This window comes from Hemitrygon akajei, chromosome 24 (assembly GCF_048418815.1).
Source record: "Hemitrygon akajei chromosome 24, sHemAka1.3, whole genome shotgun sequence".
Lineage (NCBI taxonomy): Eukaryota > Metazoa > Chordata > Chondrichthyes > Myliobatiformes > Dasyatidae > Hemitrygon > Hemitrygon akajei.
This window is the reverse complement of record NC_133147.1, coordinates 23,381,878-23,409,805: the sequence shown is the minus strand read 5'-3', so window position 1 is coordinate 23,409,805 and position 27,928 is coordinate 23,381,878. Positions and strand designations below refer to the sequence as shown.

Below are 27,928 nucleotides of genomic sequence, written 5' to 3'. Positions count from 1 at the left end.
AAACGGTGACCACAAAATTATGAAATTGCCCGAGATAACTAAGAGTAAAATGACGGATTTCATTCGGCTCTCCATCTCCGGGTCTTTGGAACTCTGCCCGCAGTCTCCGCTGTTCTGTCCCAGGAGTCTCCGGCGCGCTCTGTTTGCGGCCAGAATGTGCCTCACTGTTAAGGTGTTAAGCAGCAGAATCAGAATGAACGGGACACCCGGAGTAATAACGTACTCAATCAACTCTGCTATTGCCCATACACGCGAGGAGCTAACACTGTTAACTACTGCACAAAACCAGGGGAAGTTCGTCTGCAGGTATCGTCCCGTCAGCATAAAATACCAGAAGATGTTCTTTAAACAGCTCAGCACAGTCACCGTCCCGATCACTACTGCCGCTGTTCTCTCTGTGCAGTATTTCGATTTTAACTTCTGGCATCCGATGGCTACAAATCGATCAAAGGTGAAAGTGACGGTGAACCAGACAGAACAATCCGTAGCTGCGAACAGCAGGGCAGCGTGGATGTTACAGACTGGGAGGGATTGCACGAAACTGAACTCTCTCCAGTATACGATGGGGATGTGCCTCAGTATCAGGTCCAGGATGACCATCAAGAGATCCGCCGCTGCCATGGCCACCAGGTAGCGAGTAACGCATTTTGACAAGCCGCACTTGCCTCGGGACAGGATCACAATTGTCGTCAGGTTCACTGTAAGGAAGGTAAAATTGAGCAAGAAAGTTAATACGCAAAGGCCAAGCGCAGTCTGTTCAGTGAGATGGGGCGCCACGGTAGAGCAGTAAAGTGCTTATTTTTCTTGTGTTAAATAGCTGGATTGGTGGCCGGCTCGCCGCGTTAGGCCGGAAGTGTCTGTTCCATAAATAAACTGAAGATGTCAATTAAATGTAGAGTTCATCAGCGTGCGACTGTGTAACCTGTCGGTGCCCGAACTTTTGCCACAACGTAACTGCGGAACGCATACGTAGGAGCATAATGTGAATGGGCTGTAGCAGCAGAAGACCACGAATATATTTATTGGCTACAGGAGGCTCCCAACCTAATAATGTGGCCACTGAGAGTGTGGCTTCAATGACCTGTTCATTTCCCCGTCTTCTTTTCTGCGGATAAAAACATTCTCAATGTGCGGTAGTATATCTCTCCAAGACCACTGACTCGAATCACGGAGGTAAACCAGCTGCATAACAAAAGCCACTTTCAACTGCACTGCCACTATATTAACGCTTATCCAGTCTAGTCAATTATTATTATCTTTTATTTGAGATAAAGTATGAAACGGCCCTTCAGACACTTCGCCACTTCAGCAACCTAAATCCTGAGCACTGCTCCCTCTAAATAGCTGAAATACTCCCACGCGCCCACAAGCGATAACAGCCCCATCCCCACCGAGGTGCAGTGCCAGTGGGGATGGATCTGTCATTGTATGATACCGTGGCGCCCATAGCATATTACAACAGCGCATTGTGTAAAAGACGAAAGGATGCAATAAAGGCCGGCGATGCTTACGCGGAACACTAACAGCTGCGAGAAGCGGATAGTAAACCCTTTGAACCGCCTCGAAAGCCTTTTTGATTCTTAGAACTTGTAGCCAGTGTGCAGTGAATGTGGTCGACTTCATAGTTTCACTTCTCTGAGGCTTAAATGAAGGTTCCCCGTTGACCGTGTGAAGTAGCGTGAGGAATGGAGGTCCTTATTTAGACCAGAGGGAAATCCCAGGGAGACCGCTTCGACGTCATTGTAATTGACATTACGTACAGTCACTGAACAAACAATGTTTCCAATTGTTTTCGCCCATGTACAACGTTTCGTACTCCATCTTGTAACCAAAGGAAAGAATGTACTGATCTCTCAAACACGGTCCTGGAACATAGAACTTTGAACAGGCCATGTGACACAGTCTTGTGCTGAAGAAGCTAAAAAAGTTATCAAACACACACATACACCAATGCCTCCTACGTTTACTATGTCCATATCCCTCCATCTTCCTTACATCCATGTCGCTACACAAACATCTTTTAAATGCCCCCAATGTATTTGCCTGTACCACCATATAGGGCACAGCATCCCAAGTATCAACTACTCTCAGAATAACGAACTTACCCCTACATCGGCCCTGAAGCTACAACCGTTTACCTTCAATGCGTGCTCTCTTCTATGAGACAATTCTGCCCCGTGAAAAAGTTACTCCCTGTCTATTCTATCCATGCGTCACATAATATTATAATCCTTTATCAGATCTCCCCTCATCTTACCGCGCTCCAGAGAAAACAAGCCAGGTTTATTCAGCCTCTCATGATAGCACATGTCCTCTCACCCAGGACCCTCTTCTGCATCCTCCCCTAAACCTCAACATCCTTCCTATGGAGTGGCGACCAGAATTGTTTGCAATACTCCAGATGTGGCCAATCCAGACCAGAGGCTGATTCCACTCGAAATCATCGGGATTTTCATGTATATCGTAATTTCTTTCTGACACACAGAATATTAAATATTTAATTTTTAAGTCTATTTTAGAGATAAATAACAGTCCCGAGCGCATACCACTGAGCATTCGACCTTCCTCCTTTCCCGCTTCGGTCATAACCGATTTGATCTCAAATTCGTCCTTTGCATATTTCACACCTCATCCAAAAACTTTAATCCCAAGTGCGTAGCAGTTTTGTTATGAGAGAGTTTTGAGAGAGAGAGAGAGAGAGAGAAGCTTTGGACTGCAAGCTGCTGGCAGCAGTTTGCTACGAATAGGTAAAGTTTTATATTTTCCCATGCCCAAAAGATTGGGTTGATTAATGGATTGGATGTGTGACTGTCACCTCGTATGATCCAAATGTGGATTTTGTTGAACTATACTGCGGAAACCACTTTTGTTAACCCTTACCTGGATTCGGGTGTGTTATGTGGTTACCATTTGTGTGAAGGGATATTCTGTGACTGTCACCTTGTGATGTTTCTACGTGGATTACGGAACGCCTCAACGGATAAGAACTTCGGCGACTGTTACTTCTTTTACTCAGCTTGGAATCTGCGGTATTCTTCGTAATCGCCTTCTCTCTATATTTTGACATGGATTTATAAATCTCTCCCCTCATTTATTCCGTCGATTACTGGACCTTTTCTAGTTTGCCATTTTAAGACTTTAAGAACTGTTCCTAAGCTTAACTGTTTGGGAGCCACACACACGCATAACACTGTAACCTTCTGTTTATTTCGTTTAATTCTCTATATTTTGAGTAGATACCGATAAAGGTAGTGGTTTTAACATTAAAACCTGACTCGTTGTGAGCTATTGCGGCTGGTACATAACATTAATTGGGGATTCGGCCGCGATTTTGAAATAAGCTGGAGCTTATTGATTGATTATTGGTCTGATTAGTTACTTTACTTTTGATTGACTTGTGTGTGGAAACCAGCAGTGATGAATATTTAGGTATTATTTTACCTCATTATTTTACCTTCATTATTGGAACAGGATCCTTGCAGTAGGGCTGACTATAAAGATTTGTCTCTGTATAGGAAGGAGTTTATAGAGCAGAGACCCTGAGATTGCAGTTTTGAGAGAAAGAGCTCTCTCAGACGATGAGATTGAGAAAGTGCCAGTTGGGTATTATTTCAAGGATGGAATGTTAATGAGGAAGGGGAGACCACCTGATATTCTGGCAAGCGAGAAACGGGCAATTGTTCACCAGGTTGGAGTTCCTAAAGTTTACAGGAATGAGATTTTAACTTTGGCCCTTAGTTTGCCCTTAGGTGGCCATCTAGGTGTTTGAGGAAAGATGTTGCGACATTTTTTCCGGACTTGTCACACTTGTCAGGTTGTGGGTAAAGCTAATCAGTCACTCTAGTGTCAATTCTGTTGGCCCATTACCCAAGACTAAAGCTGGCCATCAGTATTTTCTAACCATCATATGCACAGCATCTAGATTTCCAGAAGCAATACCTCTCAGGAAAATGAAAGCTAAAACTTTATCGAAGGCTGTCATAAAGTTTTTCAACTTTTTGGTTTGCCTAAAGAAATTCAGTCCGACCAAGGAAGTAAATTTATATCAGGATTATTCCAGCGGGTAGCTTGCAAACTGGGAGCCAAACAAATTACGTCGTTTGCATACCATCCAGAATCCCAAGGGTCATGAGAAAGATTTCATTCTACTCTCAAAACCATGATTAGGACATTCTGTATTGAAAATGAGAAGGATTGGGATAACGGAGTTGACCTGCTTCTATTTGCAGTAAGGGAGTCTATTTGCAGCAAGAGTCCCTAAGGCTTTAGACCTGTTGAACTTGTGTCTGTACACCGGGTCCGAAGACATTTGGCATCGTTAAAAGAGCAGTGGGTTAAAAATAACCTGCATATTAATTTGCTGGACTATGTTTTGAAATTCAATGACAGATTACAAAGAGCTTAACAGGGGAAACTTAACAAGGAAAAATTTAAATTCAGCCCAGGAAAGAATGAAAAATTGGTATGACAAAGGAGCCAAAATGAGGTCATTCCAGCCGGGAGATAAAATCCTTGATTTGTTTCCCACGCAAACAAACCCTCTGCTAGCTAAGTTTCATGATCCTTATGAAGTTGTGTCTAAAGTTAATGATGTGGATTATGTTGTCTTAATAGCAGATAGACGAGGACCAGCGCAGCTTTGTCACGTAAACATGCTTAATTTGTACCATGAGAAACAAAGCAGCCACAGTGACCGTTGTTGTCAATAACAATGGGCCTGACCTCTCTGGGAACTTACTTGCTGATCCATCTGAGGTCTATTTTAAATCAAACATTATTTCAGCCAAATTGAGAAATTCGACTATTTTGGAGCTCATTTACAGCCACAGCAGCGGCAACAGTTGAAGCAGTTTATCATGAAATTTAGGGAGCTGTTCCCTGATGTCCCAAAAAGTACAAAAGTGGCCTCACATGATGAAGATGTCGGTGACGCCAAACCTATAAAGCAGCATCTATATCGCATGGATATCGAAAAATGTAGACTTGCTGAACAAGAAATTGAGTATATGTTAGAAAATGGTATTATTAGGCATTCTACTTCAGATTAGAGTTCATCTTGTGTTATGGTACCAAAACCAGATGGTTGTAACAGGGTTTGCACAATTTACAGGAAGGTGAACGCTATAACAAACACGGATGCTTATTCCACCCCAGAGTGGATGGTTGTGTAGACAAGGTTGGAAAGGTTAAGTTTCTTACAAAGATCATCTGTTTAAAAGGGTATTGGTGTGTTCCATTAACAGATAGAGGTAGAGAGATTTCTGCATCCTCAACACCTTCTGGGTTGTACGAGTACAATGTTCTGCCATTTGGAATAAACAATGCTCCAGGAGCATTCCAGAGAATGATTAATTCTGTAATTCAAGTGTTAGAGCACACAGATGCCTATATTGTTGATTTATAGAAAACCCAATCTCTGCAGTAGAAATGCTGTTTGAGAGGTTTTCAAAGGCCAACCTTACAGTTAACTTGACTAAGAGTGAATTTGGCCATGCCACTGTGACCTATCTGGGTCATTTTATAGGTCAGGATATGGTTCAGGAAAATGTTTAAGGAGGCTCCAATTCAACAAAAGAGTTTGAATTTGCAGGAGTATGATCTCGTGATAACTCATATTAAAGGCAAGGATAATATAATTGCCGATTGTCTTTCCAGATGTTTAGCTTGCAATGAATTAGGAATAGTGCAGTGGAATTTCCTATTTGTATACGCTTCTGCAATATTTTGTATTAGTCTGTAGTATGCTATATGGTAACCGTATATGTATTGTTTCACATATTGTAGTTTGCAGTTAAAATTTTGTTCTTCCAGGTTAAAATTTTCCCTTTTGGGGGTGGGGTGGGGGTGGGGGGAAAGGACGTGTTACGTTAGCCCGGGTTTCGTTTACCGAGGGCGTCACTTTAAAAACGCCTGGAGGAGGCGGGACTATGACGTCAGTATAACAAGCTGAGACAGAGAGAGAGAGAGAGAGAGAGAGAGAGAGAGAGAGAGAGAGAGAGAGAGAGAGAGAGAGAGAGAGAGAGAGAGAGAGAGAGAGAGAGAGAGAGAGAAGCTTTGAACTGCAAGCTGCTGGCAGTACTTTCCTACGAATGGGTAAAGTCTGATACTATCAACTGATTGGGCTGATTATTGGATTGAATGTGTGACTGTCCCTTCGTATGATCCATACGTGGATTTTGTTCGGGTATCCTGTGGAAACCACTTTTGTTAACCCTTAACTGGATTCGGGTGTGTTATGTGGTTACCATTTGTGTGAAGGGATATTCTGTGACTGTCACCTTGTGATGTTTCTACGTGGATTACGGAACGCCTCAACGGATAAGAACTTCGACGACTGTTATTTCGTTTACTCAGCTTGGAAGCTGTGGCATTCTTCGTAAACGCCTTCTCTCTATATTATAACGTGGATTTACAAATCTTTCCCCTCATTTATTCCGTCGATTACTGGACCGTTTCTAGTTTGCCATCTTAAGACTTTAAGAACTGTTCCTATGACTGTTTGAGAGCCACACACATGCAAAACACTGTTAACTTCTGGTTATTTAGTTTAATTCTCTACATTTTCAGTAGAGATGTAGTTGTTTTAACAATAAAACCTGACTGAAGTTGTGATCTATTGCTGCTGGTACGTAACCACACGGATACCTTAAAGAACGGCACCAGAACTTAACTCTGAACTCAGGAACATCCGGACTTGTATATGCGACGCGTTCGCTGCTACGTTATCGTGGGGCCCATCCTGCTTCATGTTAATATTCCCTTGCAAGATCTATACTTCTCCTATCTGTAATTCTCTTAAAACTTAATAAGCTCTGCTCCATTCTGGTAGAGGAAGCCAGGGTGATACTGGTAAAATTCCACTTCTCTCCAGAACACACTGTCATTGTTAAATTAGCCACTGCTATATAGTTTAGTGCGGCAACCTAGCATAATACACGAAAACAACAGAGAGCTGTCAAGACTGCAGAAAGGTCATTGGCTGCTGTCAATCATCACCTCTGCAGATGCATGCGTCCAAGACTTCGAAGAGGTCAGGTGCAATCATTTCTGATGGTACCCACCCAGCAAATTGTTGTTCCAAAAACTCTCTTCTCGAAAGCTCTATAGGGCTATTAAAACAAAAATTTCTCGTCGACTTCACAGTTTCTTCCCTCAGGCCATTAATCTGATCATCCATTCTATTTACCTCCCCTAACTCCTCCATCTATTACCCACGGCACTGCACTGTAAACAGGTCAAACCACTTTCTATAATCCTATTTAAACTCCAGGTACAATGTAAACAGACTGTATACAGCAGTATAATCTGCAGCAATCCATTAAGCAAGGTGTAGCACCTGCTTAGCTCCCCAATCTGGTTGTATGAGCAGCCGGCGCATATCACAAGTCCTGGTTATGCGACCACTGACGCCAGACAGACAATCTCTGAAGTCTTGTGAATACACTGCGCAGAAAAAGGCAGTGGCAACCGAATTCTGCAAAAAAAAAATATTGCCATGAACAATCATGGTCTTGGAAAGACCGTGATCACCCATATTGTACGACACAGCACATCGCACATCACGGAAGTTTGTCTTGCAAATACTACTGTCGCAAAACAACAAAATTCATGACAATGTCAGTGATAATAAACCTGATTCTCATCCTGATATTTTCTATGGGACAGAAATAAAAATTGTTGTAGGACAAAGACTTGCAAAATGTGTTTTTTTTTTCTGCCAGGAAATAAACCCGCTAGTTATATTTCTTGACCATAACATCTGCATGGTTAGACCAGAACAGATTATTGACGAGGTTCCCTCTTTGGCATTAAAGTTGTCGACCCTCTCGACCGAACGGGAATATAACTAATCTTGCAGGAACCTTTGGGCGATAGTAATAATAATCTGATAGAATTCACGCTACATTTTGAAAGGGAGAAGCTACATTTAAAGTCAAACGTGAGGTGGTATGGTACTGGCAGGATTTAGAAGAACTGAAGAGGGGGGAATTTCAATGAAACCTACAGAATGCTTAATGGCCTCGAATGAGTGAATGTGGAGATGGAGATAGTGCCTCCTATATCAACGGTTACAGGGAAGAAGCAGGAGAAAGGCATTGAAACGGATATTAAATCAGCCATGAGACTTGACTTATATGGATAACACTGTTGTTTAAGGTCACCCTTTAATTTCGCCCCTGTGGTTGAGGAGTAGTTGCAGTACATATTTCCCTGGGCAGCTTAAAGACAACAATATCGTTTAATCTGCTCCCGTTCTATCCCATCTCGGTACCTCTTGATCCACATTGGTGAGCCCCCGTCAATCTTTCTCCGCTACCACACCTCCCTGATCTGCCCATCACACACAGACCTCCCAGTGGGTTCATCAACTCCTTTCCCTCCCCACACCACCACCACCCACTAGATTCTGTGTTGCCTCGTAATCTAGCATCTGTGGTCTTGCAGGACTCAGTCACGGAAAAGAGCGACGGCAAAGTCCTTAACCGAAGTTAACGCTATTCTAGGTGTCGGAGCTCAGAGTCCAACTCTGGTGTCCTCTGGAACAAGTTTGATCGTTCCTCCTGTGAGACATGTGGTTTTCTCCGGGTGCTCCGGTTTCCTCCCACAGGCCAAAGACTAGCTAGTAAGTTAACTGGTTTTTGGTAAATCGTCGCGTGATTAGGCTAGGGTTAAATAAGTGGGTTGCTGTGCGGCGCCACTCAGTAGCCCCGAAGACGGTGTTCCGTGCTGTATGTCTCAATGCATAAAACTCCCCCAACAGCCCCAACACGCTCAGACTCCAGAGCCGAAACTGAGACAGAGATTTGATGCTAACCTGAGTGTTTTATTGATAACACGGGGGATGGCAGAAGAAATCACAAGTGCGTGTTCCGGGTAGTGGGGATTCCAATTAAAGACAATGGCTGCAAGGATTCCATAAGGTGGAAGGAGAGAGGGTGCAGGTAGGAACAGAGGGCGAGAGAGTGAGTTCTACCCAAACAAGGGGAGAGGATTAACTGGAGATGCGGTACCCCTGGAAGGACAAGGAGGCCTGGTGTATCAACACAGACCCCTCTTCCAGGGTCACCCACACCTGATCTCCTTTCTCCAGCTGTAAGAGGCAGCTTCGCTCGGACAACTGGGTGGCGCCGAGTGGGAGACTGCTGTAGAGGCGCTCGTGGACGGCGCTGTTCTTCACCAAGGCCACGGTGGTGTTGGCCTCGTCCCGCCCGGGCAGGAAAGAAAAGGCGAAGAAGTAAGTGCCCTCTTCGGGGCAAGTGAAGATCCCGGTGTTGGCATCGTATCCTCCCTCTCTGTTCAGCTGCACCTGGTCGAAGATGATGATGGCCCCTTGAATCGGTGGGCTGTTCGTGGGCCCGCGAATGGCGGCGAAGACAACAGCGTGGAGATGATCGTGGCTCTCTTCTAGTGGGCAAAGAGGGGAAAAGGTTAGAATCAAATACAGTTCGGTGGGACCTCTATAACCAGTCACTAGTTTATTATTGATACGTGTACTAAAACATTTATGATTGAAGAGACAGCGATACAGCGGAGGAACGGTACTTCGGCCCGCCAAGTGATACCCAGGTAATTAAAGTCGCAATGAGCTGCTTAATTCAGCTAATCCCTGCTGACAAGCATACTTTCTTTCAAATATCGTTGCGTACTCAATGGTCACTTTATTAGTTATAGCTCTACACCTGCTGGTTAATGGGAATATCTAATCATTCAATCATGATGGCAGCAACTCAAAGCATAAAGTCAGGCCGACAAGATCAAGAGATTCAGTTGTTGTTCAGATCAAGGACCCAAACTACGTCGGGTCTTAGCGATATATAGGAGGCCTCACCGGGAGCACCAAACACGGTATATGACCCCATCAGACTTACAGGTGAAGTGCCGCCTCACCCCATCACATTGGCGCATCGGTGAGACCCGACGTAGATTGGGAGATCGCTTCTCCAACCTACGTTCCGTCCGCCAGAACGAACGGGATCTCCCAGTGGCCACCCATTTTAATTCCACTTCCCATTCCCATTCTGATATGTTCATCCACGGCCTCCTCCACTGTAGGGATAAGGCCACACGTAGGTTAGGGCAGAAACATCTTAAGCTCTGTTGGGTAATCCTCCAACCTGATGGCATGAATATCGATTTCTCAAACATCCAGTGATGCTTCCACCAACCCCACTCCCATCATCATTTCCCTTCGCCTTGTCCCTCGCTCATGTTAACTCCTTGCCCGAACATCGTCTCTCTCTTATGCTCCTCCTACCCGCCCCCGCCTGTCTTCTTTCTTCCATGATCTTCTGTCTCTTTCACCAATCAACTTTCTAGCTCTTTGCATCATTGCTCCCCTTGGAAGTTTCACATATCGCCTGGCGTTTCACATTCCCGTCCCCCCACCATTAAAATCTACTCTTCAGCTTTTTTTCCTGAAGAAAGGTCGACTGTACTGTTTTCATAGATGCTCTCTGACTTGCTTCGTTCCTCCGGTAATTTGCATGTGTTGCTCGGATTTCAGCCTTCTGCATTTTCTCTTGTTTACCTTTCGAACCTTGAAGCGGATGTGCTACAACAGCAGACGACCACGAGCACACGGTCAGCAGCCATTGCATTAGGTAGAAGAGTACCGAATAAAATGGCCACCGAGTTTATTTCCTGTAGGTAGGTGACCAGATCTGTACAGAGTACTCCAAATTAGACCTCACCAACGTTTTATGCAACTACTACATTACATTTCAAATCCTGATGGCCAACATGTAAGAACACCTGTGACTACACTATCATGGGATGACCTGATATGAACACAATATTCCAGATGCGGTACAACCAGGGTTACTTAAAGCTGCAGAATAGCTGCCTGACTCTTGGCCTCAGTGTCTTGATTAATAAAGGCAAGCATGTAAAATACACTCAGTACCCACTTTATTAAGTAAACATTTACACCTATTCGTTAACACAGGTATCTAAATAGCCAATAATATGTCAGAAATTCAGCGCATAAAAGCACGCAGACATGGTCAGGAGGTTCAGGTTGCTGTTCAGACCCAACATTAGAATGGAGAAAAATGTGATCTAAGTGGCAGATTGGGGAATCATTTTTGGGGCCAGATCGGGTGGTTTGAGCATCTGAAAAACTGATGGTCTCCTGGGATTTTCATGCACCAAATATTTACATAGAATAGTGGCAACAACAAAAAGAAAATCCAGGGAGCGACAATTTTAACGCTGAAAATGTCTTGTTCAAGAGAAATGATAGTGGAGAATGATAAGACTGGTTCAAGTGACGGAAAGGCGACAGTAACTCAATCAACCACTCATTACAACAGTTCTGTGCAGACGAGCATCTCTGAAAACACAACATGTCGAAACTTGGAAACTTGAGGTGGATGGGCTGCAGCTCAGAAAACAACGAACATAAAATCAGCAACCATTCAGTGTAACTTCCTGGCTGTTGAACCCGTGCCTTGACTAATAAAGACAACATTCTGTGCATTTGCTTCTCACCCAGGCATACAATCCATACACCGGTATAGTTGAATGGGAATGCAGAAGATAATATTGCAGTTACAGAGGAAATGCAGTTCAGATAGAACAAGTGAATAGGCCACGATGAGGTGGATTGGCAGGACAAAAGTTGGTCTTACAGCGTACCAGATATCAGTTCAAGAGTCTGGAAACACCTGCTTAGAAGATATCCTTGACGCTTCTGTGTATTCTGTGTGATAGGAGAGGATAGAAGAGGAAATGAGCGATGTGTCATGTGATCTCAGTTATTATGACTGATTTACTGATGCAGTGGGAGGTGTGGGGGAGGCAGTAGACAGGAGGGCTGGTTTGCGTGAAAAACTGAGCGGTGTGCAATGTGTTGCTGTCTCAGGTGGAGCAGTTCAAAGTTTTGAAGATTAATTTATTGTCAGACGATATATCCATATATAACTCTGAGATTCGTCTTCTCCAGATAGCCACGAAAGAAAAAAGTCCGTCCAGAGAACACGAAACATGAACATGAGCAGCTGCCGTATCAAGTTGTAATGCATCTAGATAGGAAGCTTTCTACCGTGAATCTGGATATACTGGCGTAGTTTTGAGGGACATGTCGAATTTCCTCTGCCTCCCGAAGAAATATAGGTGTTGGTGAGCTTTCCTGTCCAGAGTGTGCACATGGTTTGACCACGACTAGTTGCCGCAGACGTTTACACCATGGAATATAAAACGCTCGACCATTTCCACTTCAGCATCACCAGCACAGATAGGGGCATGCAGAGTCTTCTGCTTATTGAAGGGAGTTTGCTAGCCAACATCGAAATGGAGGATAGAAGGTCTGTTCCTCTTAGGCAGCTGAATGGACGGTCTGCTGAAATGTCATACCATGTGCCACCCTCAACACAGCCGCCAGTAGCTGCTGTGCGGTCCCCCCCCCCCCCACCCACTCCTCAAACAATGGCAAGACGCCCAGTGGGACAGCAGAAACCTGGCTGATTCCGGGCTAATAGGAAGGATCAAGGGTTAAAAAAAGTTCCAAATATTTGGGGATTTCTGGGAAGACACTGACTCAATGGTCTGAATTTCCTTTTTGTGCGCTGTCAGGGAGGGCGAGTTGGTGGGGGATGGTAAGGGCAGAAATCCGATTCCTCTGTGCGCAATGTGATTGGTTCAATACCCGCAGAACCCCTGGGAATGGAACAAATCCCAGTGGGGTGAGCAGGAGCCCAGGAAAGATATTGTCTGATCTACACTTACCATCCTCCAGGTGATGCTCCAATGCGGTGATACGGGCCTCCAGGTCCTCCAGGTCCTGTAGAGACAAGGGTAAGACATAGGTTCCACAGAATCTGCTCACTGGAATAGGTTGTGCATACAGAGAATGAGGCTTTTTCCACACCGTCCCATCACACACTCCCGGGGTCAGATACAGAGTGAAGCTCCCTCCACACCGTCCCATCACACACTCCCGGGGTCAGACACAGAGTGAAACCCCCTCCACACCGTCCCATCACACACTCCCGGGGTCAGATACAGAGTGAAGCTCCCTCCACACCGTCCCATCATACACTCCCGGGATCAGACACAGAGTCAAGCTCCCTCCACACCGTCCCATCACACACTCCCGGGGTCAGACACAGAGTGAAGCTCCCTCCACACCGTCCCATCACACACTCCCGGGGTCAGACACAGAGTGAAGCTCCCTCTACACCGTCCCATCATACACTCCCGGGGTCAGACACAGAGTCAAGCTCCCTCCACACCGTCCCATCCACACACTTCCGGGGTCAGACACAGAGTGAAACTTCCTCCACACTGTCCCATTACACACTCCCGGGGTCAGACACAGAGTCAAGCTCCCTCCACACCGTCCCATCACACACTCCCGGGGTCAGACACAGAGTGAAACTCCCTCCACACCGTCCCATCACACACTCCCGGGGTCAGACACAGAGTGAAGCTCCCTCCACACCGTCCCATTACACACTCCCGGGGTCAGGCAAAGAGTGAAGCTCCCTCCACACCGTCCCATTACACACTCCCGGGGTCAGACACAGAGTGAAGCTCCCTCCACACCGTCCCATTACACACTCCCGGGGTCAGACAAAGAGTGAAGCTCCCTCCACACCGTCCCATCACACACTCCCGGGGTCAGGCAAAGAGTGAAGCTCCCTCCACACCGTCCCATTACACACTCCCGGGGTCAGAAACAGAGTGAAGCTCCCTCCACACCGTCCCATTACACACTCCCGGGGTCAGACAATGAGTGAAGCTCCCTCCACACCGCCCCATCACACACTCCCAGGGTCAGACACAGAGTGAAGATCTTTCCATACCGTCCCATCACACACTGCCGGGGTCAGACACAGTGTCACGCTTCCTCTACACTATCCCATCACACATTCTCCGGATCAGACACAGACTGAAGCTCCTTCTATGTTGTCACATCAACCACTGCTGCGGTCAGATACGGAGTGAAACTCACACTGCACTATCCCATCATACACTGCGGGGGTCACACACACGATGATACCCTCCACACTGTGCATCACGATTCCGAGAGTCGTACACAGGGCAGAGTTTCCTAATACCGAGGGGGCAGGCAGAAGATGGTATTTGGTCTCTGGATTGCGTTCGTTACTACATTGCAGCAAGCTCCGAAATAGGATGGGTCAGATAAACCTATGTTTGAGGTGCTGATCCAGGGCGAAGGGATACGGGTTCTTGAATCATTGGGGTATCTTCTGGGACAAGAAAGACTTGTACAAGAGGGAAGTGTTAAACCTGAACAATAGGGGATCCGACTGTACTGCAGAGAAATCTGCTGGTGCTAGATTAGCAGCGGGTGGAACTTTGACCAGGTCAGGGGATAAAGCAGCAGTCAGTGTCATGGTCCGGTCCGTGAAGGACGCGTTCTGGTTCAAGGTCCAGTTCGTGGACTCCAGACTCCGGGTCTTCTGGCTGTCCATTGTTTCAGTTGGGCTTAATCACAGACACCTGATTCTCATATTAGGGCTTAAATATAAGTGGCGCTGGGTTCGGGTGTGGGTGCTGGTTCGTCTTATCAGTTCCCGTCTTCGCCTCTGTGGGGTAAGTGGGGCCGTCTTTGCCGTTACCCTGAGGCGAGACTGTTCACTTCCCTTCCCCTTCTTTCTGTAGTTCTTGGCTGGAGCCCCGCCTGCTACCTTTCGCCTAGAGCCTCGCCTACGTCCTCGCGAAATTTCGCCTTCAAGTTCTACCACCGGAACAAGACCGGAGCCTTGCTGTGTCCAGATGAGGAACTGTCTTTCGTTGTTTTGAACTGTCTCTTTGTGTCCACGCCTTCACTAGGTAGGTCCGACTGCTTGCCGCTACCTAGTGTTGGGAACTGTCTCGTCGTGTTCAGCTTTCTGTGTATGAGTCCCGGCCCTACGTCCTATTCCCAAGGAGGGGTCCCGGCTCTATGTTCCGCGTTCCTGTCTCCCAAGACCAGGGCTCTGTGTTCCAGTCTCTCTCGTCCAAGTTTGAGCTTCATATCCTCATCCAGCCCAGAGGTCCCGTGTCCTATCTCCACGTCCAGTCCTGTTGCCTTGCCACGTCTTGTCCTCGCCTAGATCACAAGTCCGAGCCTGAGTCAAGACCCAGGTTCTGTGTCCCTGCCCAGTCTCTGGCTCGGAGTCCTAGTCCATGTTCCAAGTTCCTTGTCCAGGCTCCGCTTTCCCAGTCTAGTCCTAGCACAGGCCCTGGATCCGAGTCTCGTCCAGGGCCTGTGTCTTGTCCAGCGTCGTTTCTTCCCCAATTCCCTTGCTTTCTTGACAACCTAGTCCTGTCCCTAGTACTTCAGTGTCTGTGTTCTGCATTTGGGACCGCTCTCAACGCCTACCTTGTAACAGAACGAACTGGCCGCAATGAACCCAGCGGACGCGAAACCCCTGCAATAGCCAGGGCTCCCTACTGGGCTTGCACGATCAGCTGCTCAGGATTGTCATGGAGAACCTCAGTGAACTGGTCAACTCCGGTGTGAGTAACCTCGTTTCAAGGTTCTTAGGATGACCAGTTCGAGGTCAAGCATCGCTCCTGGATACTGACTCCACGTTCGCTCCGTTAATAACGCCTCCCGACTCTGCCCCCACGCCTGTGTTCTGCACTTGGGTTCGCCGGTGTAACAGCCAGAGAATAAATTCGATAATCTGTGTTGGATTTGACTGTTTAATTCTTAGATTATTCTGTTTAATTGCTAAATTCATCACCGTTTAACAATTAGTTAACTGTCTGTATTATAATTAGTTTTTATATGCATGTAACATTAAGATACGCACCTAATTATATATTGACATAACTCCGGAAGCTTCTCTTGGAACTCAATTATCAGAATACGTGCTTTCTCATTGGTTAATTCTTATCTACACATTTGAAAAGAATTTTCTTATCGATGGGAAAATAACCACCCCATGCTAGGCGCCATGTTGACCCTGTATCCCCTTCACTCAGGGACCTCAGTTTTCTTTTGTTCTACCAATAAATCGATCTGGAAGCAACAGAAGTTCAGCCTGTTTCCTGACCTCTGAAGGCACTTTGGATTAAAATCATCAGGATAGCCTGGAAAAGAGTAACTGGAGATAAAGGGACACTAATCGAATGTGCGTTTATTTCAATTCCTGAGAATTAACAGGAAAGGTGGACAATCTCATCTTGGGACGACTCTGGAGAACAGGATGTTTAAGTATAACAGAAATTCAACAAGAGAAATGAAGGATTGGTGGTTTAATATTCCGGAATACACGGGTGACAGCAGTGTAGCTCACTCCACAGCGCCCTATCAAACAGTGCAATGTTAAGATAGCGAGCGATGCTTCCTCTACACCCTCACCTTTCCACAATCCCGGGATCAGGCACCGAGTGAAGGTCCCTCTACACCGTCCCATCACGCACTCCGGAAGACAGGCACGGAGTGAGTCTCCAACTATACCATCCCATCACACACTACTGGGGTCCGATTCAGAGTTAGGGTCTCTCTCTAATCATACATTCCTAAGATTAGACACGAGTGAAGCTTCCTCTACGCCGTCTCATCACATGCTCAAGGGGTGAGAAGCAGATTGAAGGTCTCTCTGCACCATCCGACAACACAGACCCGGCATCAGAGACAGAATGAAGCTTACGCTACACAGTCCCATCACACAGTCCAGTAGTCAGAGCCAGACTGAAATTCCATCTACACCATCCCATCACAGACTCACAGGGGGAGACAGAGTGGAGCTCCCTCTACACCGTCCAATGTGGCATTCCCAGGTTCAGGCAGAGTGATGCTCGCTCTACACCGTCCCGTCACAGAACGCCGTGGTCAGACGCCTTTTAAACCGGCCCATCGCATATTGTCGGGATATGACACAGAATGAAGCTTTCGCTACACCGTTGCATGGAACAATCCCGGGATCAGACACACAGTGAAGATTCCTTCACACCATTCCATCGCGCACTCGCAGGGTCAGACACAAAGTAAATCTCTGTCTGCACTGATCTATCACACACTATTGGGATCAGACAAGGAGCTAAATTTCTTCCACACAGCCCCATAAAAGAATCCCAGTGTGAGACACTGAGTGAGGCTCCCTCCGCACCCTCCCTTCACACACTCCCGGAATCAGACACAGAATTAAGCTCCCACCACCCAGTCCTATCACACACTCCCAGGGTTAGACGCAGAGTGCCGCCCATTCTGCACCGTCCCATCAAACAGTCCCGGCGATACTGCAAACAGTCACACAATCCTTGGGCCAACACAGAGTGAGGCTCTCTCCACACCACTCATCATGCACTCCCAAAGTGAGACGTAGAATGAAGCTCCCTCTACACCGTTCCATGAGACATTCACAGGATCAGACAGGGTGAAGTTCGTTGTACACCGTCCTGTCACTCACTCCCAGCTTAAACACAGAGTGAAGCTCCATCAGCACCGTGGCATCACACACTCCTTGGGCCAACACAGAGTGAAGCTCCCTCCTACACTCCCAGGGACAGACCTGAGTGAACATACCTCCACAGCGTGCGATCACACACTCACGGAGTGAAGCTCCCTCCACACCATCCCATCACACAGTCGCAGGCTCAAACACAAATTGAAGCTCATTCTGTACCGTCCCATCACGTACAGAAAGAGAATGGAATTTCCTCCATAGCGTTTCATTACATACTCCAGTTGTCAGACACAGACTGGAACTCCCTTCATACGATCTAACACACATTCCCAGGGTGAGAAACAGAGTGAAGCTCCCTCTATACCATCACATAAGACATTCCCTGGATCAGACAGACTGAAGCTCGCTCAGCACCGTCCTATCATACACTTCCGTGGTCCTACGCAGCGCAAAGCTCCCACCACACCTTGCCATCACACGCTCCCAGATTGAGACACGGAGTGAAGCTCCCTGCATAGCGTCCCATCACACACTCCCTGAATCTGAAGCAGTGTGAGGCTCCCTCAGCACCGCCCCATCAAACATTCCCGGATGAGACACAGAGTGAGGCTCCCTGTACACATTCTCATCACTGAATCCCAAGTTAGACACAGTGAAGCTCGCTATGCCCAGTACACTACACCCACTCGGGGTCACACACAGAGTGAAGCTCCCGACTCGACGCCCTACGCGAACCCCCGTCATCAGCGGTTATCTACAAACCTGGTGATGATGGGTGGAATTCCCACCAGTGTGGTGCAAATATGCCATCTTGGTGGACATCGAGATGCTGAGAATGAACAGAACCGCCTGCTGGAAAAAGAGGACAATAAGGTAAGTGTCAGCAATGAACCCCATCCCTTCCTCCCCGATCATCTGCCATCCTTTGGCAAGAACTGTCGACATTCACCTTCACCCAGAAATCCATCGCGACAACTTCCACGACGTCCGCTTTCTCCGAAGTATCCTGCCTTCACTCCTGTGTCTTTTAAACACTTTCGGTGAGGGTTGGATCAGGTTGAGGCGTCCAGCCAACTTCCTGAGAACTCCCCTTACACACAGACAGACACACAGAAACACGTACTCACAGACCTGCCCTCCCCAACCTGAGTATGTGAACGTGACTGTTCAAGATATTTCGCTAATCTCCCCTCCGGCTGAGATTGTGCCTCCGCCCTGCCAAGACACCGCCTGCCTTTGTTTACATTTAATGCTCGCTTTGTGAGCTGATGCTGCAGCTCACCTGTCCTGTTCTGGAAATCCAGACGGTGCTTGAAAATTTTATTCTTTTGCAATAAAAAGGCTTTATAACGTAATCCACAGAAACAGTTATCTTCGGCCCATCTGGTCCATTCCAAGACTATTTAAACTACATATCACCATCTTCCATATCCCCACAATCCATTTATCTGTACAAACTTCGCTTAAACATTGAAATTGTGTTCGCATGCACCACTTGCGCTGGCAGCACGTTCCACACTCTCACCACCATCTGACTGAAGATGTTTCCCCTCATTTTCACCTTCAGCATCAACCCATGACTTCTCCTTGTAGTTCCACCTGACCTCAGTGGTAAAAGACTGCTTGCACTTCCCCTAGCTATACCCCTCGTAATTTTGTATACCTCCATAAATCTCCGCTCAACCTTCCATGTTCTCAGGAATATAGTCCTATCCTGATCAATCTTTCTTTGTGACTCTGGTTCTCCTAGAACCATAGAACATTACAGCAAAGAAACAGACCTTTTTGGCCCTTCTTGGCTGTGCCGAACCATCTTTTTGCCTAGTCCCACTGACCTGCACCTGGGCCATATCCCTCCAAAGCCCTCTCATCCATATACCTGTCCAAGTTTTTCTTAAATGTCAAAAGCGAGCCCGCATTCATCACTTCATCGGGCAGTTCATTCCACACTCCCACCATTCTCTGCTTGAAGAAGCCCCCCCCCCCCCCATGTTCCATTTAAACTTTTCCCCCTTCACCCTTAACCCATGACCTCTGTTTTTTTTTCTGTCCCTTGGCCTCAGTGGCCTCCTGACCCGGCAAATCCTTTTAAATTTTCTCTGTACTTTGTCAACCGTATTTACAACTTTCCTGTGGTTAGGTGATCGAAGCTGCACATAATACTGCAAATTAGCCCTCACCAATATCTGATACAACATAACATCTCTTCTCCTGGACTCAATATCTTGATTTATGAAGGTCAGTGTGCCAAAAGCTTTCTTCACAATCATATTAACAGTGAATTCCATACTGGCTCGGGCATGTTGCATACGGCCTACAGCCCATTCACTGCCCCGGATTCTACCCCTCATTCAAGAACACCCTGGCGTCTGTCCTGCAGTCCCTATGAGGGCGAAGGTCAGGAAATCAAAGGATCTGTTCACCTCCGCTAGCCTGCAGATCTCCTCTGGACAAGGTGTAGCACCTGCTTACCCCCATCCCCCAAACAGGGTCACGGGAAGCCGTGGGAGCAGGTGGTGGATGGTCATTTTGTGCAGCTGGTTGTGTGACCACTGTCACCAGGCAGACATTCCTGGGTATGGGAGGTGATGTAGTTCTCTGGATTAAGGATGGGAACAGTGCAATAGTGAGAGATGATATCAGTTCTAAGGAGCTGAATGTTGGATCCATCTGGGTGGAGGTTAGGAATAGTAAAGAAAAAAATCACTGGTGGGAGTTGTCTATCTGCCAGCGAATAATAACATTACAGTTAAACAGGCAATAAACAGAGAAATATCTGAGGCATGTACGAATGGAACAGTGCTCATCATGAAATTGTAATTCAACAAAAGCAGGTCCTGTTTGACAAACTTACTGGAGTTCTTTGAGGTTATAACAAGCGCAATGGATAGAGGGGAACAGATGGACGTTATTACTTGAATTTCCAGAAAGCATTCGATAAGATGCCACATAACAGACTTATACATAAGATGAGGATGCATGGAGTTTGTAGTTATGCGGATGGATAGAGGATTGGTGAACAAATAGAAAGCAGAGAATTTGGATACATGGATGTTACTCTAGTTGGCAATCAGTGGTGAGTTTTGTGTTGTACCTGTCGGTGCTAGGTCCACCATTGTTATATAACCATATAACAATTACAGCAGGGGAACAGGCCATCTTGACCCTTCTAGTCCGTGCTGAATGTTTACTCTCACTTAGTCCCACCTACCTACACTCAGCCCATAACCCTCCATTCCTTTCCTTTCCATATACCTATCCAAGTTTTTTTTAAGTGACAATATCGAACCTGCCTCTACCACTTCTACTGGAAGCTCATTCCACACAGCTACCACTCTCTGAGTAAAGAACTTCCCCCTCGTGTTACCCCTAAACTTTTCCCCTTAACTCTCAACTCATGTCCTCTTGTTTGAATCTCCCCTACTCTCAATGGAAAAAGACTTTCCACGTCAACTCTATCTATCCCCCTTATAATTTTAAATACCTCTATCAAGTCACCCCTCAACCTTCTACTCGTCAAAGAATAAAGACCTAACTTGTTCAACCTTTCTCTGTAACTTAGGTGCTGAAACCCAGGTAACATTCTAGTAAATCTCCTCTGTACTCTCTCTATTTTGTTGACATCTTTCCTATAATTCATTGACCAGAACTGTACACAACCCTCCAAATTTGGCGTCATCAATGCCTTGTACAATTTTAACATTACATTCCAGCCCCTATACTCAATGCTGTGATTTATAAAGGCCAGCTTACCAAAAGCTTTCTTCACCACCCTATCCACATAAGATTCCACCTTCAGGAAACTATGCACCATTATTCCTAGATTACTCTGTTGTACTGCATTCCTCAATGCCCTACCACTTACCATGTATGTCTATCTTGATTATTCCTACCAAAATGTAGCACCCCACTTTTATCAGCATTAAACTCCATCTGCCATCTTTCGGCCCACTCTTCTAACTGGCCTAAATCTCTCCGCAAGCTTTGAAAACATACTTCATTATCCACAACGCCACCTATCTTACTATCATCTGCATACTTACTAATCCAATTTACCACCCCATGATCCAGATCATTAATGTATATGACAAACAACATTGGACCCAGTACAGATCCCTGAGGCACACCATTAGTCACCGGCCTCCAACCTGACAAACAGTTATTCACCACTACTCTCCGGCATCTCCCATCCAGCCACTGTTGAATCTATTTTACTACTTCAATATTAATACCTAACGATTCCTAACTAACCTTCCGTGTGGAATTTTGTCAAAACTTTTGTTCACGATATAAAGTAACAATCTGGAAGAGGGGACCGAGTTTAGCGAATCAGAGTTTCCTGATGATACTACATTGAGTGGAAAAGCAAATTGTACAGAAGATACCGAAACTATACAGAGAGAGACAGATAGGTTAAGTGAGTGGGCAAGAATCTGGCAGAAAGAGTACAATGTTGATAAAGGAGAGGAACAAAAACTGAAAGCAGATTATTATTTAAATAGTAAAAATGCAACATGCTGCAATGCAAAGTGACCTGGGAGTGCATGTGTATGAATCACAAAAAGCTGGTGTGTAGGTGCAGCAGGCTGTCAAGAAGGCAACTGGAATATTGGCCTTCATCACTAGAGGGATTGGATTTAGGAATAGGGAGATTATGCTGCAACTGTGCAGGGTACTGGTGAGGCCACACCTGGAGTACCTGTTGCCAGTGGTCGCACAGCCAGCTGCACAAAATGACCATCCACCACCTGCTCACACGGCTTCCCTGACCCTGATTGGGGGGTGGGGGGTAAGCAGGTGCTACACCTTGCCTAGAGGAAATCTGCAGGCCAGCGGAGGTGAACAGATCCTTTTGATTTCCTGGCCTTCCTCCTCATAGGGACAGCAGGGAAGACACCAGGAATGAGGGGTAGAATCTGGGGCAGTGAATGGGCTGTAGGCCGTATGCAACATGCCCGAACCAGTATGGACTTCACAGTTGCAGGCAGAGTAGGCTTAATGAGTAGGCTTCACGGTTGGAGGAATGGCAGAGTAGGCTTAACGAGCCAGATGTCCTACTCTGTCTCCTGTCTCTTAAGTTCTTATGCAAGAGTATTGATTACCGCTGAGGTCACTCATCCTGGAACGGCACTGCCCATAAGCGGACAGTGTAAACCACTTCTGTGGCAAAATTTGCAAACAGCAGTCATGGTCATGGAATGACGATGATCGGCCACGTCATCCCGGAAGGCACATGATGATGATCATGATATATGTGTAAAGATGTATGCGATCTTTCAATCTACCTTGTTAAGGCCTTTGTACTTCTCTTGCCTATCTGCAGGCTTTTTCGCTGTAACATACATGGCCCAGCCAAGGGTTGCTTTTGAAAATGATTTGTTTTTCTGCGAGCATGTGGATTTCATTTTCTTACTGTAACCTCGTGGGTACGGAGTGTTCCTTCGACTGCTTATCTTTTACGTCTAATTGTTTGTCTTTAGACTGGCTCTGGGTTTTTACTTTATTTTGCTGGTATCTCATTTGTGATTATGGAAATTGTTCAGCTCTGTTTGTATTTAGCATTTGTATTCAACCGGGGTAATTGAATTAGCTCTCTCTCTCTCTCTCTCTCTCTCTCTCTCTCTCTCTCTCTCTCTCTCTCTCTCTCTCTCTCTCTCTCTCTCTCTCTCTCTCTCTCTCTCTCTCTCTCTCTCTCTCTCTCTCTCTCTCTCTCTCTCTCTCTCTCTCTCTCAGTAGGAAAGACGCCATTGAGATGGAAATTCTGCGGCAAGATGGAAGAGTATGCTGTCAAGACCCCAGGGAGATCAAATGGAATTTCAATTCAATTCAATTCAAGTTTCATTGTAATTCAACCATACATGAATGCTCATGAATAGAGCCAAACGAGACACCATAACTGCAGAGTCAAAGTACTAAAACATATTACCAACAGTCACACACAGCACAAAGTACACAATTCAAAACTCAAAGCTCAAACTATATTTTAGAAGCAAATTACATAAATGTCACCATATACAACGTAATAATCGTTTTCTGGCGGACATCCTCAATAAATCTATACAATAATAACCATAACAAAATCAGCATTGCACCCTACCCAGGTATTTAAGAAGAGAGAGAGAGATTGATTTATTTACATGCTCTGCCTGTATCCCCAGGTTCCCCACCCCAGCCCAGCAAAAGTTAATCTGCTTTCCCACAAGACCTCAGTGAACGTTTGGAGCTGCAGTGGGTCATAAGTAAAGCCCGTATTTTGCAGAACGCCTTTTCCAGTAGCACAGCACTCTCCTCACATGTCCCTCCCCCATCTCCCTCCACAACTGAGTAGGAGAATCAGAGGGGCACTGACCGGCAAGCAAGAGTGAAGAGGTAAATTCGATAACCGTCATAGCAGGTCAGAACAAATTTGGCTGGCACTCAGTGGCCATCTGTATTATCTTGCTAATGCAAATATCTTACCAGCCACTCACGTGGCATTACCTCGATGCAGAAAAGCAAGCAGACATGGTCAAGGAGTTCAGTTGTCCAGACCAAACATCAGAAAGGGGGGAAAAGTATGATCTCAGTGACTTTGAATGTGGAAGGATTGTTGGCGCCAGTAGGATGCTTTGAGTATATAAGCAAGAGCTAATCTCATTGGGTTTACACATAACAAACTCCAGAATTTACAGAGAATGTTGCAAAAAGCAAAAAAAAAACACAACACATCCCAGTAGGTGGCAGTTCTGTGGGCGAAAATGCCTTAATGAGAGAGGTCAGAGGAGCATTGCCAGGCTGGTTAAAGCTGGCAGGAAGGCGACAGTAAATCAAATAACAAGGCGTTACAACAACGGTATGCAGAAGAGCTTCTTTAAATGCAGAACACCTTGAGGCTGGAAGTGGATGGGCTACAGAAGCAGAAGACCACCCATAATCTACCCAAGAAGGCGGCATTCCAGGCTGAAGCGAGCAGCTGGTCTCTGATCAGTCTTTGCCAAGAGCACAGAGGAAGCATTGTCTCCCTCTGTAATGAGAGGTATCGGTCAGGGTTTCAAGCAGCTTATTTCGTCAGAGGTATGAGGAAGAACCATCTGCAAAAAGCAGAAGGAAGCGGAAGAACATTGTAATTGAACAAAGGGCCTTTGACAGTATAAACATACACGTTTGTAGTAACTTTCCCATTGTCAAAAGACAGACTTTTCTTTATCTATTGTTTGAGCCACATCCTCAAAGATTGCCAAACATTACTTTTTCAGAAACTCCCACTGGCTCTGTACAATTCGATCATTCTACTCAAGGTATTCCTTAATTACGTCCTTTATTATAGATTCCGGCACGGTTCTCACCACGTCAAACTGTCCCTGTTTCGTCTCACCTTCTGTATAACATGTCTGATCTATTTGGGGGAAATCAAAAAGTAGATCAACAGGGGAACAGGCATTTCAGCCCATCGAATCTGTCTGGACCACGTTATAGAACTAAACACATTTTGTCTGACCATGCCTGATTCCTATCCTTTCATTCCCGTCTCTTCCTGTGTTTGTCTCAGTGCCTCTATAATATCTGCCTCCACCACTACCCCAGCAGTCCATTCCACGCTCTGTGTGATAAGGAACTTGCCTGGCACATCTCCTTTAAACTTTTCCCACTCACTTTTAATACCCTCTGCTCTTAGACATTTCCACGCTGTAGAGAGAGAGAGAAAAAAAACAACTGTCTACTCTATCTATGCCTCTTATACCTTTACAATCCTTGATCAGACCGCAATCCAGGTTCAAGGGAAAACTGCCCAAGTTTGTCCGAACTCTCCTGAGAGCTTAGATTTGCCAGTCCAGGCAGTACCGTGGTCACCGTCTTTTGCAACCTCTCCCAAGCCTGCACATCCTTCCTATGATGGGGCGACCAGAAGTGAAGAAAATACTCCAAGAGTGATCTCACTAGAGTTTTGCACACCTTACTGCTCTTATCATTGATGCCCCGATCATTGTGCACACAGCATGGCTCTTTAACCACACTATTCATTGAACATGTGCAATTTGGATACAAGGTTAAAAGGTAGAGGCCAGCCGAAGAGTGGTCCATCCGTCCTCCAGCTGCGGGGGTTCGGCAACCTTGACCGGACCAATGCAACTGTTACGGAACAGCAATGTTGAACTCTTCTGGATCTGAGTGTCACGGTATTCGTGAGTCACCTCCCGGATCCTGCATGGCAAACAGAGGTGAAAACCAAGTGGAAGCTACTGTCAAGGTGCAGGAAGCCCTGAGTACCATCAGAGATGGACCTTCGTTGCTGCCCCAAATGCCAGTGACATAGTGGCCATCAACTCATTCGCAGTCCTTCTGCCCAACTAGTCAATGCTGATCAGGATGTCCATGTAAGCTCGTCCCATATCCCTCTAAACAAGGATTCCTTAAAGCTTAATAGTTAGGTTGAGTCAGGGGAGTGGAAGGCAAATGCGAGGGTAGTATTCATTTCAAGAGGACTATTATATAAAAGCAAGTATGATATGTAGAAGCTTTATCCTGCACTGATGAGGCCTTGCCTGGGAGATTGCGTGGGTTCATATACTCAGCACCCTTTCACTTGTGCACTCTAGTTTCAGACTTCCCTGCACTTGGAAGGAAGAACCTCACCAACCATTCTCCTACCGCAAAAGATTTCGACCAGAAACATCGACTGTTTATTCATTTCCATAGATGTTTTCTGACTCACTGAATTCTGCCAGCATTTTGTGTCTGTCGCTCTGGATTCCCAGCACCTGCAGAATCTCTTGTTTCTCTGATCCTGCCCCTGGTGGTTTTATACTGTCACCCCTCATTAGCCTGCGCTCCAGGGTGACTAGATTTCACCGGCCTCTTCTCGTAAATGATAGGCTCCATCCCAATCAACATCCTGTGGGAACACAAAGGGGCAGTGGGATTAGTTTGGGGACTGACACAGGACTGTGGGGAGAGAGTGGGACAGTGGGATTAGTCTGGGTACTGACACAGGGCTGTGGGGAGAGAGTGTGACAGTGCGATTAATTTGGGCATTGACACAGGACTGTGGGGAGAGAGTGGGACAGTGGGATTAATTTGGGGACAGACACAGGACTGTGGGGAGAGAGTGGGACAGTGGGATTAGTTTGGGGACTGACACAGGACTCTGGGGAGAGTGTGGGACAGTGGGATTAGTCTGGGTACTGACACAGGGCTGTGGGGAGAGAGTGTGACAGTGGGATTAATTTGGGCATTGACACAGGACTGTGGGGAGAGAGTGGGAAAGTGGGATTAGTTTGGGGAATGACACAGGGCTGTGGGGAGAGAGTAGGTCATAGTGAATAATTTGGGGACTAACGTGGGGCTATAGGGATGAGTGCACAACCCACGCAAAAATCATATGGAGATTTCACATACTACAGCCACACACACACACACACACCCACACACACACACACACACACACACACACACACACACACACACACACACACACACACACACACACACACACACACACACACACACACACACACACACACACACACACACCCGCAGAGATCAGAATTGAGCCCTGGAGTCTACCTACCGGACTGGAATCGCTTTCACTTGAACACCTGGGACACTTTATGACTCTTACACAAGTCATGATGAAGGGTCTTGGCCCGAAACGTCGACTTTCCGAGCTTTCCATAGATGCCCGCCTGACCTGCCGACTTCCACAAGCACTTAGTGTGCGTTAACCTGCAAAAGGTCACTGAACTCACAGAGTTACAAAACATGGAGACAGCCCTTTGGTCCGCATCCATGCTGACCAAGATCTTCTCCTGAGGTAGTCCCTTATGCCTGGCTTTTCCTCATATCACTTTAAAGCTTTCCTATCCATTGACCTCTCCAAGTGTCCTTAATATTGTTCATATACCTCCCTCAACCACTTCTTCTGGCATCTCGGTCATTATACAGACCGCCCTTTAGGTAAAACTGTTGCCCTTTGGGAACCTGTTATATCTGTCCCTTCTCACCTTAAATCCCGTGCCCTCCACTTCTTGATTCCCCTAACCTGGGCAAAAACACTGTGAGCTCATCCTATCTGCACCCCTTGAGGATGGATAAACTTTTATAGGGTCACTCTTCTGCTTGCTACACTCCCATGAATAAATGCCAAGCCTGTCACTCCTCTCCCCATAACTCCATTACTCAAATCCTGGCAACGTCTTTGTCAATCCCCGCTGCACTCACTGCCTCACCACAACAGATGCGTGAGTTCTATCCTGACCGCCATCGCATAGAGGAGGTTGGGAGCGCCTGGTCTAGAGTGCGCCATCACTGCAGGACTTGCGTGTGCTCGGGTCAAACTAAGTGGAAAATAAAACTTGGAGATGCTTCCATCGTGGAAACTGCCTTTTCCAGCAATTAACACACACACACACCACACACACAAAATTGGCGAAAAGGTTTCTTACTTCAGCCCTCTAATCTGATCAACTATTCTAGTTATCCCCCACGCACCCTCTGTATCCATTGCCCCGTAAACACAATAATCTGTTTTTCATAATGCAGTTTACTTTGAAAATACATACTGCTGCATACTTTATTTGTTTTTT

General features: G+C 46.3%; 1 protein-coding gene across 4 annotated transcripts; it reads right to left on the bottom strand.

Moving 5' to 3' along the window:
* Positions 1-8,803: 8,803 nt before the first annotated feature.
* On the bottom strand, positions 8,804-18,486 carry LOC140715591 (complement C1q tumor necrosis factor-related protein 3-like). 4 transcript variants are annotated; one of them, XM_073027956.1, is made up of 4 exons: positions 18,316-18,486; positions 18,129-18,215; positions 12,727-12,772; positions 8,804-9,405 (listed from the first exon to the last, which is right to left on the bottom strand). In XM_073027956.1, exons 1-4 carry the CDS (start codon positions 18,331-18,333, stop codon positions 8,993-8,995), a joined length of 564 nt encoding a protein of 187 aa, XP_072884057.1. In that variant the 5' UTR covers positions 18,334-18,486; the 3' UTR covers positions 8,804-8,992. The 4 variants fall into 4 exon arrangements, with proteins under 4 accessions (XP_072884057.1, XP_072884055.1, XP_072884056.1 ...); XM_073027954.1 differs by having other exon boundaries at positions 12,727-12,781; positions 18,316-18,483; XM_073027955.1 differs by having other exon boundaries at positions 18,129-18,218; positions 18,316-18,482.
* Between the last annotated feature and the right edge of the window lie 9,442 nt (positions 18,487-27,928).